General features: G+C 42.4%; 1 protein-coding gene across 1 annotated transcript in view; it reads left to right on the top strand.

Moving 5' to 3' along the window:
• Positions 1 to 9,310, top strand: part of XPO4 (exportin 4) — a 116,105-nt gene extending 106,795 nt beyond the window's left edge. The window contains exons 19-23 of the mRNA XM_056133016.1: positions 1,687 to 1,805; positions 3,579 to 3,710; positions 4,432 to 4,548; positions 5,595 to 5,687; positions 8,200 to 9,310. Coding sequence (XP_055988991.1) covers positions 1,687 to 1,805; positions 3,579 to 3,710; positions 4,432 to 4,548; positions 5,595 to 5,687; positions 8,200 to 8,397 — 659 coding nt within the window. The 3' untranslated portion in view covers positions 8,398 to 9,310. The remainder of the gene's footprint in view (positions 1 to 1,686; positions 1,806 to 3,578; positions 3,711 to 4,431; positions 4,549 to 5,594; positions 5,688 to 8,199) is intronic.
• The last annotated feature ends 3,347 nt before the right edge of the window (positions 9,311 to 12,657 follow it).

Here is a 12,657-nt window from a genome sequence, read left to right as displayed (position 1 = left end):
ATTTATTTATTTATTTATTTATTATTTTTTTAATAGTTTATTTCTTTATTGAATCACTGTGGGAAAAGTTACAGAGCTTTCGGGTTTAGGTCTCAGTCATGTAAGTATCAAACACATTTCCCTTTACCAATACTTATTTTTAACCGTGAACCCCAATAGAACCCTACCTCCCACCCCTCCCAATTCCTGTGAGGCAGATGAGTTCTAGTTAATACTCTATCTACTTTGACTAGATACATTGTTTCGATAGAAGATACACAATTATTGTTTAGAGTTTACGACCCCCCCCCCCCCCACAATCAGATATGCTGAAACAGTGTTGTGAAATGATTTGCTTTCTACAGCTTGGTTTAAGAATGAAATGATGTCGTGCGGCCGCAATAGCGGCCACGCGGTTTTGGATTTCTGCTGTTTCACTTATTAACCCTGGAAGTATTTCTATTAAAAGTTAGTTAAGAGATTGGTTTCTGTGCTCTGGAGTCGTGGCCATGCGGCCGCCATCTTTCTTTCCAGAGAGGAGCAGGCGGGCCGGTCAACACCCTTTCCCCTCCGGGCAGGCTTGGTGGCGCGGTTTAACACATGGTCCATTTGCTTTTCTGCTCCAAGCGGCTGGTTCTCTGTGCTAAGACCTTGTGCCTCCGGGGCTGTGGCCGTGCTGGAGAGCCGCTCGTGGGGGGCAGCTGGTGACCTCGGTCGGGCGTGAAGGACGGCCCAGAACGCCCCCCTTCCCATGAGGCCCCTGCTGCCCCCCGCCCCCGGCTCAAACCTGCTGTCCACAAGGCTCCTGTGCGGCCGCCATCTTTCTTTCCAGAGAGGAGCAGGCGAGCGGGACAACACCCTTTCCCCTCCGGGCAGGCTTGGTGGCGCGGTTTAAGAACTTAGTTTTAGTGAATCAGAAGTACCATTAGAATGTTGCATGGCTTCAACTGTTAAAATGAACTGCTTTTCATTTTTGGTACTGTTTGATGTTTTTGGGCTTTGCTCACCTAACTACTTTTTTTCTTATTCATATACTTACATTTCTTTGGATTGATAATAGTAACTCGGGGTGGGGAGCCCCCAGGGAGTATTCAGGGTGCCCAAGGACTGCACCTGGCCACACCTGACCAGCTTGACCGTGCTGAGGCCTGAGGATGTCCCTGCCTGGTGGCCTGGAGGCCCAGACTGTGCTCGCAAAGCTGTGGGCTGCTTTGTGCAGGGCTGTGTTGACTCACTCAGCTGCCTGTGCTGCCCAGGCTCTGGAAGCTTTTTTTTTTTTTTTAACATTTTTCTTTACGATTTCTCCTGCTCCATTTAGCTTAGAAAAATTCCACACTCCTGAGAGAGAAAGCAAATGTTAATGTGGAAGTTATGTAACTATACCCATGCATTACAGATTTGATTTAATTTTATTTTTCAAATCATTGGTAAGGTATTAGTTTTGCCTTCATCCTTGTAAAAGAATAATATAAATGCAAAATGCCTGCATCTAGTAGTACTCAGAAACTCTGCAAAGGAAAACACAGGATTTCAGAGTAAAATTTCATACAGACCTTTGGCTTTAGTTTTGTCTTTAGGATTTGATTCTGTTACTATTTTCCTAAGGGGAGAAAATATCCAGATTCTCGTTTCTTTTTGGTTTACTGGTAGGTAATAGAGGGCTTTTTGATGGTACGATCTTAGACGACCTTGTTTTTATTTTAACAGATGAGGTGTTTAGAGGACATGAACCTGGGCAGGCCGCAAGCAGAGCTGTGTCAGCAGCTGATGTTGTTCTGTATGGCGTCAACTTGATCCTGCCTCTCATGTCGCAGGACCTTTTGAAGGTAATTGAAGAAAGTGAATGTGAACATTAAATATATGTATATGCCTAAAGTTTTTATGTATCTTAGGTAAAAATAAACATTTGCTTTAATCAAGGGTTTTTCACTACCTCCTTATCTGCTAAGTATACGTGCAAATAAATTATTTGCGTTTCTGTTACTCTTGCAGCCCCTCAGTCCTCTGTTCCCACCTGAGACTTCCTTCACCCATATGCTAGTGACAGTAATGATTCTTTTAAAAACTGAGTTCGAATAGCGGTTTCACTTGACTCATCATTGGTCATTAGGCAACTAAAGTTAATTGTTGTTCAGGTATATTTCTCTGTTACTTTCCAAGTATCATTTTCAGATTGTGGAACTGAGCAACAGAAGGCATTTTTCAGGGTATTCCAGATAGAAATTGGAAAGTTTTAAAACGTGTATAAGGGCTAAAGAGACAGTACAGTGAATAGGATACTTGCCTTGAACATCACTGAATCAGGTTTGATTCCTGGCAACGCGTATGGTTCCCCAAGTACTTGAGGAGGGATTCCTGAGCACTGAACCAGGAGTACTGCTGGGTGTGGCCCCAAAACCAAAACAATTTGGTGTAGTTGGATACTTTCCTGAATATGTTGTGCATACCTTGTTTTTTGTTTTTGTTTTGGCAAGTCAGTGTTGAGGGACTTTCTTTTCAGCAGCGGAGCAGGAGGTAACCAGGTGTTTCTGTCCTTGTGAGATAGATTATTGGGAGCTAGGCCAGGAGTAGAGCAGCGGATTGTAGGCACTATACTGCTATAGATTGTAGGGAAGGATCAATTGTATATTGACTTGCTTTTAGGGCTTTGGTTTGTTTGTGTCATCAGACTATTAAACATTTAGTTGACTATTTTGTTGTTGTTGTCATAGGTGGCGGTGTTTTTAATTTTTTTAATTTGGGGCCATACCTGGCAGTGCTAAGGGGTACTTCTGGCTCTGTGCTCAGGGATCACTCCTGTCAAACTTAGGGCCCATATAGGATGCTGGGACTGAACCTGGGTCAGCTGTGTGCAAGGCCAGTGCCCTGTCTACTGTACTCTCTCTCTCTCTCTCTCTGCCCTAGATACCTATTTTCTTAGGTGAGTTTAAACTAGGTTCTGTTCCTTTTTACCCCAGTTTTCCAGGAAGGTCCAGATAGAAAATCATCTTTGGACATGTGAAGGACAGTTTGTATTGCCTTCTTGTATCTCTTCAATATACTTGAATGCAAATAAACGTGCAAAGGGGTTTTATATTTCTAGTTCTAATAATTTGAGATTTGACTCCTTGATTTACTTAATTGACTAAAGTATTTACTAACTGTCCAGAAGATAGGTGATTCTGTATATTACTGTAGTATTCTCTTTATTTTAACTCATATTTGCATTTAATTAGATTTTCCTTTTTCTTTTTTTTGTATCGTGTGTGTGTGTGTGCGTGTGTGTTTTGAAGTAATACAGGTTTATTTGGAGGTTTTTGAAGGGGAGGAAGAAGAGAAAAGCGGGAGGGAGAGAGAGAGTAACACGCTCGAGAGAGCACGGGCTTCCCAAGATGGAGAAGTCCCTACACATAGCTCAGCATTAGATATGAAAGCACAAAAGTACACATCTTAAGAGGGGAGATGCAGGCGCCACATGTGCTTGGCCACATGGGCACAAGCAGCACGTGGGCTTGGGTGTTTAATCATTATAGTTAAAAGTTTGGTTATTGCCTTTTTATTGCAATAAGTAAAATGGAATTTACTTTAAGCAATCTAAATATTTAACTTTTTTTTTCCAGTTTCCAACCCTTTGTAATCAGTACTACAAATTAATCACATTCATCTGTGAGATTTTTCCTGAAAAAATTCCGCAGCTTCCTGAAGATCTTTTCAAAAGCTTGATGTACTCTCTAGAACTAGGAATGACATCATATCCTTTAAAGGAACATCATTATCACTTGCGGGTAGGGTGTTTGCCTTGCACATGGCCAACTCAGGTTCGATTCCTCCGCCCCTTTCGGAGAGCCCAGCAAACTACCGAGAGTATCTCGCCTGCACGGCAAAGCCTGGCAAGCTCCCCGTGACGTATTCAATATGCCAAACACAGTAACAAGAAGTCTGAAAATGGAGACGTTACTGGGCCCGCTCGAGCAAATCGATGAACAGTGGGAGGACAGTGCTACAGTGCTACATTATCACTTGTCCTTGGGGGAAAAGATTTTAGTTAAAGGAAGATCTAAAATGTTTTTATTTTCATTTGTGGTTTGGATTTGGTTTTTAGAACATGCCATTTCTCTCTCCTAATTATGCTCTCCTTTCATTACTCTGCCTTCTCTGCCCGTCTTTCCTAGAGCCCAGAGATATTTGACCCTGGTCCAAATTCATTCTGGTGTTTCATCCTTAGAGTAAATAAGTCTTTTCATTAGCCGTGAGGGTTATAATCAGAAATGTAGAGTTCTCCACATCACAGACACTGAGGCATTGTCTCAAACACACTGGGAAGGAACTTTTCTCACGACTCTGCATACTCATAAACTCCCTTGTTCCTTCCTAGAAACAGCCATTCGTTTGAAAATAGTTGTAGTTTTCAAATCTTTTTAAAGATTAGTGTCAGTGTGTTGTCCTCGTTGTTCCTTGACTTTTGGGATCAGAATGAGCTCGGAGGTCTGCCAACTCTGCCTTGAAGCCTTGACACCGTTAGCTGAGCAGTGCGCCAAGGCCCGGGAAACAGACTCGCCTCTTTCTCTCGCAACTCGGCACTTTCTTAAGGTGAGGCATGTCTGGGCGTACTGCAGAGCCATCTGCTGAGGTGCTAACGTTCCTGCTGAAAGAATGATTGCTTTCGGTGTTCTCTGGAAGATCATTTCCTCAGTTCCTAGTCTCCACTTTTATCTTATGTTGTTGAAAACTGATGTGTTGAAGATCATTGGGAATTTGATAGTTTGATTATTTTCATTGTATCACTGTTATCCCGTTATTCATCGATTTGCTCAAGCAGGCACCAGTAACGTCACATTCGTCCTAGCCCTGAGATTTTAGCAACCTATCCTCACTCGTCCTTCCTGACGGTGCCACATTAGAGGCTCTTTCAGGGTCAAGGGAGTGAGATGCATTATTGTTACTGTTTTTGGCATATCAAATACACCACGGGAGCTTGCCAGGCTCTGCCGTGCGGGCAGGGTACCCTACGTAGCTTGCTAGGTTCTCCGAGAAAGAGAACTAGACTATAAGAGATAACACAGCCGCATACGCGGCCACGTGCTTCCGGGAACTTTGTTTTATAGTCTCTGGATCTTGGCCGTTGATGGGATTTCATGGTGCCTGGGGGATTTTGTGGGTGTGTCTGCCAGCTGCTGAAAAATGGGGAGTCTGGGTGCAGGAGGTCCAGTCCCGATCCAAACAGGCTTGGAGATCTCAGCCCTAGGACCCACGCACCTGGGTTCCTCTGTCGGTTCCTTCATGTGTGAGGCTCGTCCGAGCGTGTGGAGAGTGGCCTAGAACATGGCTGTGGTTGGGTATCGGAGGTCTACAGCTGCTGGGGCTCTCCTTGGGGTGGGGAGGGAAATTTGACCTGCCCCCCTCCAAGGGGTCCCGGAGAAGACTGCCTGGCATGCAGGCAGGAGACTCTGCCTTATAAAATTGATTATTTTAGTGTACTCTTAATATTTCACAAACCCTAATTCTCCAGTGCTCAGATTTATTTAATAAGTACCCATGACTGTCACATTTCTGTGTGTGTTTTGGGATGGTGTGGGGCAGGAGAAGTCTGTGACCAAATGTATTTTTTATTTAGAGTTCTTTTCATGTACTTTCAGCTGGTTTTTGATATGCTGGTTTTACAAAAGCACAACACGGAGATGACCACTGCTGCCGGGGAAGCCTTCTATACATTGGTGTGCCTGCATCAGGTAGGGCTGAACAAGCTCTCCGGTGCGTCAGCAAGGAGATGATGTAGATAGATGTGGGTCAGGGATACCCCATCTGTAACAGTCCACGATTCAGTCTTCAATCCTGTTTCAGTGTTGCTATATTTCTTTGTTTGTGGGCCACACCCAGCAATACTCAGGGGTTACTCCTGACTCTGTGCTCAGGAATTACTCCTTGTAGTCTTGGGGCCATATGGTGTGCTGGAGGTAGAACTCAGGTTAACTGTATGCATGCGCCTTCCTCCTGTGCTCTCTCTGGCCCCTAGCTCTGACTCTGTGTTTTGCCTTTACTTAATAAGCTTGTTGTCTTTTCGAATTTCTTTTCTCTTCTCCACAGTTACAAACCATCTTTTGCAAACCATCAGCACATAACTGAACTAGGAGTAGGATTCAGACAATAAAACATAATAGAGACATGGTTTCTATACTTGAGAAACTCATAGTTTTGTAGGGAGATAAGAAACCGAGATAGAGGATTATGCCTTCAGAACGTCGGGGATGCTATTATTTTCTGATTACAGTATAGAAACAATGTAGTGCTTCATAATACATCATGGAGGCCCTTATTTAATTTTCTTTTGAAATTTTGAAATTAATGTACTAGCTCATTTGTCTCTATCCCCTCATCTAATAGAATATCGGGGCAGATGTAGAGGAAGAGCTGTATTGGGCCTTGGCCACCTCCATCCTGCCACATGCACACTTCCCAGACTGGCCAGCTGATTGGCTTCAGAAACTTTGGCATGATTTTAAGTACAGAGGCCACAACATTTGCTATGATTTTTATTTCCCTTTATAAAAGAAAGAAAGAAAGAAAGAAAGAAAGAAAGAAAGAAAGAAAGAAAGAAAAGAAAAGATGGGATTGAGGAGCATTTTTGTGCTATTTAAGGACTCCCTTCCTCAAGACTTCTTAAGCCATCTGTGCTCCAAGTGGACGTGCTCTGAGATGCATTTCTTACTCTGCTCTAGAAACTGCTTCTGTGTATGGCGCCTATCTCGGTCTGTGGCCATCTCTGCCATTGGCTTCTTTGTGGTTTGCTAGGAAGAGAGGCTTCTTATCCTCACATACATAAGACAGTATATTCTGGAGCCTTTTCAGTTTAATTAAATTTTTTGTTTGTTATTTTCTGGGCTTAGTCCTGGCTGTATACACAAGGATTACTCCTGGCAGTGCTTTGGGGACCATGTGCAGTGCTAGCGTTCAGATAGCAAATCCAGGTCAGCTGTGTGCAATGCAAACTCCCTACCCACTGTACTGTCTTTCCAGCTTCTGGAGTCTTTGGAGTCTTTTAAAACGTTCAGACATCCCTGAAGGTACCGCTCTTGCCTTGCAGTTAGCCAACCCATGATCGATCCTGGGCACTCCATATCATCTCCTGCACACAGTGCCAGGAGTGAGCCCTGAGCACTGCCAGAGGTGACCCCAAAAGCAAAATCAAGTATTCACACTTTCTAGGAAGGAGAGCAGAAACTTGGCCAGAATATCTTGATGCTCTCCTCTCTGTCATTTCTGCTGGGTAGAAAAATGATTAGATTTGATCCCCACTTCTCTCTGAGCAGACCTGTCTGATGGAGCAGTTTAGAATAGAAGCTATGGGTTGTGCCCAAGTTTTATAACCTTATCAGTTATAAAAATTTGCTTTTATTCTTTTGGTTTCCCAAGAAGTTAATACAAAATAGCAATCAGAACACCACGTTTTTCAAGAAAACTTAGAAACTTTTCTTACTGAGTTTTCCTTAATCTCAGCTCTGTGTAAGACTGTGTTATGAAAGGTATTCCCCACTTTTTGCCCCCCCAAAAAAAAAAAATCTGGGGCTGGAGGGATAATCCAGCAGGCAGGGTTCTTGCCTTGCATGTGGTAAATCTAGATTAGAACCGTGGCACCCATATGGTTCCCTAAGCCTCACCAGGAGTTATCCTTGAGCACAGACCAAGAGTGAGCCCTGAGCCTGACTGGGTGTGTTCACCCAGCAAAAGAAGAAGAAAAACTGCACACAGATATCTCATATTCCTGTGTTTATGAAGCTTCTCCTGTGACCCTTTTTCAAGAGTCACCGGTGCAGCACTAGGTGGAATTCCCAGCATTCTGCTTATACTTTGGTTTGTGCACTGGCACTGCCCTCAGCCTTTGGGCTGAATATGTCTGAGTACTGTGAAAGTACAGAAGCAGCATCGGGACAGCTGAAGAGAGCGCATGGGGTCTGGAGCCAAACAGCTTTGGCTCCTTGAGGTAGTTAACTAACTTCTGTGTAGAGACTTCACTACAAAATCCCAGATAATGTACAGTGTATGTCATAGGACTGTGCTGTAGAAAAAACAAGGCCCTATGGAGGTTGAAACAGTCAATAGGCCCTAGGACATTGTAAACTCTGGGCCGATCTTGAACTATTAAGATAGGACTCTCTGACTTTACCCTGTGTTGGAATTCCGCAGTCTGGTGAGAAGTCTGACCTGCTTATGTGTGTGATCATGCCTCCTTTATTTCTTTGCTAGGCTGAATACTCTGAGTTGGTTGAAACGCTACTGTCAAGTCAGCAGGACCCAGTTATTTACCAGAGATTAGCGGATGCCTTTAACAAGCTTACAGCAAGCAGCACGCCCCCGACGCTGGACCGCAAACAGAAGATGGCCTTCTTAAAGAGTCTAGAAGAGTTCATGGCAAATGTTGGTGGTCTCCTTTGTGTAAAATAAATGACAAAACTTTAAGCTAATTTAGATCCTTTCTGCAAAGTGCACTGAATTGCTAAAAGTTGGTTTGATTCTTGATCTGTTCCTCAGTTCTTTGGCCGTTTTGAATTTTGGAGAGCCTGAAAGTTTGACATGTTACGCAGTGAGACAGGAGAGGTCAGCTTTGAACCAACATCTGCTGTTTGCCACAATCTGTCATACAGTGTTTTGTAGATTTTTGAATGGCGATATAAAATTCTCAATGAAATTCCATATATGTGCAGACAGATATGGGCACCATGAAGTACATATTCAGTGCCTTTCCCCCACCCCAGAATCAGAATATGCAGTGTCTGACCAAAGTCTTCATATTTCATGATTCGGTACTCGTGGCTGTATGCTCAGAGTATTTCTCAAAGTACTGCCCAGGTCACCTGTGTCAACTGAAGAGCTGATTGAAATGGCAGATTTTCGGGCTCGACTATAGCCCCTCAGAGTTGATTGCTGTTGGATCTTGAATTCTTCATACTAAGAAGCGCTCCCCACTTCCAGCCCTCACACCACCCCCAAGTTTAAAAATCAATGCAAAAGACATTGGAAACTCGTAAGAGACGTTGTGCTTTCAAATTTGGGGGGAGTCTCTGAGGACTAGGTTTGTAATTCAGCAAAAAGAAGAAACATCGGGTGTTTGCTGGCTTTCCATTACATGCTCCTGCACTCTCTCTTTTGAACGTCAGCCTGGTACCGCAGGGTCTCTGATCCTGGTCTCTGACCCTTCTCTGATGCCTGGACCGGGGAAGGAAAATGCATCTCTCTTCTTTGTTCCATAACAACTCTAGGAACCGCAGCCATTTCATTGCCTTAATTTTAAGAAGAAAATAAAAGAAAGAGAACGACTTGCTTTAGTAAGGAAATCAAGTTTGATGCCTCAGTTGGTTCAGGGTGTCGGCTGCTATGAACCCTTTGATCATGTATTTCTATGGGTTTATGAATGGAATGAAAGACTTCATACATATGTAGTCTTTTTGAGCGTGTTTTAAATCCAGCTACGAAGCCCTTGGCTAATAATCTACTTGGAATTGTTTGCTTAAGCAATAACTGTTTTAAAGGATGTGAATTACTGATTCATACAAACTATTATACATCGGGGCATGAGGGGTGATAATTATGCTCAAGTGCGTGTTGTTCTTATTTCACAGGAGCCATGGAAATTTAAGGAGACAAAAAAAATTCACTTTCGGAGCCTCTAGTTTGGTTTTTATAATTGGGATTTTTGTATTGCCACCATGCTACCTTTAAGTTCTGTGTCCCAACTTGAATGATGGAATGAAGCTGGTTTGTAAAATAGTAGGTATAGGAAACTCCCCCGGGGCCAGAGAGTATAGTGGGCAGGGCACTTGCCTTGCATGCAGCTGACCTGGGTTTTGATCCCTGGCACCCCCACGTGTCTCCCAAGCATTGGGTGTGGCCCAAAAGTGGTGGTGGCGGGTGGGGGGCGGGGGCATCTGGAAACTCTTCCCCCATGCTACCTAAAAACCACACAATACAGTCTGAGAAGCCTCTGGTGCAGATTAGGAAGCCTCTTCCGAAGGCTGCACTTGCTCCTGCTCTGCCCTTGATACCTGGGTGCTAAACTATCCTTCAGATTCAAACATTGTTTGAATTGCATTTAGCATATACACCTTCACATGTGATACCATGCAAGACTCTGTGCTAATAAGAGCACTTGAAAAAACTGCAGCACCTCCGTTCCATCCAGCCTGTGCATGGGGCGTTAGCTATGAATCAGCGCAGGCCTTGGCCCATGGCATTTAATTTGATCACCACTGAGTCCCAACAGAGGTAGAGTAAAAACACCTTAGAAGACTAGGAAAAAGCTGTTATTCTTCATGAAATGTGCATATTGTATTTTTAAAAAAGACTGAACAAAGCATTTTATTTTTTTATTTCTTTGTTCCCATTTAAAAAACAAGTCTTATGCAGCAGTTTTTATCGTTCTTAGTTTTACATATTTTTCATCACCTTCATGCTTTCTTGGTAGATATATATGAGAGAGAAATATGAGAGCGAGAGAGAGAGAGAGATAAGAGAGAGATACGAGAGTGTATGGAAGTGGGGCTGGAGCACTAGTACAGTGGGTAGGGCATGCGGCCGACCCAGGTTCAATTTCCAGCATCCCATATGAACTTCTGAGCACCGCCAGGAGTAATTCTGATTGCAGAGCCAGGTGTGACCCGAAAAAGAAAAAAAGAGTGTTTGGGAATGTGTGTGTGTATGTGTGTGTGTGTGTGAGAGAGAGAGAGAGAAAGAGAGAGAAGGTAAGAAATATGAGGAAAGGAAAGGTTTGGTAAGTGAAAAGGTACCTACTTAATAATGATTAATTAGATCAGTTTTAATTAAACCAAGATTTCAAACCAAATAATACTTACGCTAGCACCAAGATGTGCATTGGTGACAAATTGGAAAGAAGAACCATCCCCATTTCTTAGGTAGGGGAAACACCACTTAATTGGAATGGTTGGTATCTTTTCTGGGTGTTTGTGTTTTTTTAATTTGGTTAGTCACAATCTTTTTTTCCCCAACTTTAGCTGTGTTTACTTTTTTCTTGTTCTTGTTTTTTAATGTTCTTGGTCCAGAACACAAACTTATTTCTAGTAAATTGTGTTTTTTTAAACTACTAAAACTTGTTAAGTTGTCAAGACTGTTAAAAGCAAAAATATTGTTTGCCCCCTTTCTATATTTAAAGGGACACTTGACTATCTCATTTTAGGAATTTTGTGTTCTATAAAATTTATATTTTTCATGTATAGTATCCTCTTCTCATTTTTCAGTTTATTGTTATGGGTTTTTTGTTTTGGTCTTATTTTCTTTGAGCCATTCCTTTCCGCATGCACCTTCTCTGAGGTGTCCCAAGGATGGCCAGGAAGAACTTTGTCCTCTTGTAATGCAGTAGCACCTATTCCTGTGTCCTTGTAGCTCTCTTGGTTTGCATTTCTGGTTCTTTGGCGTGGGTGACTGCCTGGTGAGTGGACTTCTTGACAGTCTCTGACAGTGCCCCTTCTAGCACAGACATTTCAGTCTTTCTGCCATCCTGCCTACCTGGTTGAGCCACTGGTGTGTTGACATCACTGCACTAAGTTTTCATGTGGCACAAAATAGGACGTTTTATGGGTGAAAACAAAGAGAATCTTCAAGTATGTTTCAGATGAATTTTAAGAGTTTAGTCTTATTTCACTGTAAACCATATAAATAACTATATTGTATCAGATGAGATGTTACTATTCTTTTCATAATTTTCATTTCAAAACAAAGAATCTAACTTCCCCAAGCTGCATTAACACTCAACTTTTTTTGTCTTTTCACTTTCTACTTTACCAAAAATGTTGTCTTTATATTTCCAATTTCATCCTATTTCCCATTTCTGTTCATACCTGTACAAGCCCCTCAGATATTAAAGGGGATGATGCATCAGGTTAAGGATTTCAGATTTGAGTACCCTGGAACACAGTGCCGATTGCGCCCTTCAGTGGTAGGGTGTTTGTCTGTCATCATTTACCTGTGTCCTGTGGCCATCTCTGCCATTAGAGTGTCATTAGACCATAAAAGTTAGTGGCCAGAGGTGTGGGAAGGCAGGCTGGGCAAAAAGAAGGGGGCAGGTAGAGACATATAGTAGGGATGGTGGGGGAGGTGGTGCCTTGTGTCATCTGTATCAGCCTGATCTGGTTCTATCCCCAGCACCACATGCAGTCATCTAAGCCGTGCCAGGAGTTATTCCTGAGCACAGCTTGGGTGTGGCCCAAAAAGCCAAAAAAAAAAAAGTTAGGTATCTTTCACAAAAAGTTATTGTTATTAGTTCCTACATAAAATATTAATTCTTAAAGATGTGAGTGTGTTTAAACAGGAATAGGCTTGGAAATTAAATTTTAAAATAATTTTCTCAATTTTTTCACAGAACAGCTGATTTGGAGATAAAATGATGTGTTGAATTATTTTAAATCTTTTAAAAATTATTTTAAATGGATAGTCTCTGTCTTGGTAACATTGCTTCTTAAAGAACTCTTTCAAATTTGTTTTCTAAAATTAAAATTGTCCAGATTAGGTAAGTTGCCAAGTTCAAATTTGTTTGAGTGCCATGGTTCCAAGTTTTACCTTAAACATTTTAATCTGGCTGTTGAGAAACATGAAGTACTCCTGATTGACTAGGATAGAAACCAGAACCATATTTAGCCAAGAATATGTTTGGTTCAGATAATGATAGAAGCATTCTTCCTGTTTTTAAAAGGA

Source organism: Sorex fumeus, unplaced genomic scaffold (genome assembly GCF_029834395.1).
Source record: "Sorex fumeus unplaced genomic scaffold, SorFum_2.1 ptg000095l, whole genome shotgun sequence".
In the NCBI taxonomy this organism is placed as follows: Eukaryota; Metazoa; Chordata; class Mammalia; order Eulipotyphla; family Soricidae; genus Sorex; species Sorex fumeus.
Note: the sequence above shows the minus strand (reverse complement) of the source record. Positions and strands in the feature narration are given on the sequence as shown.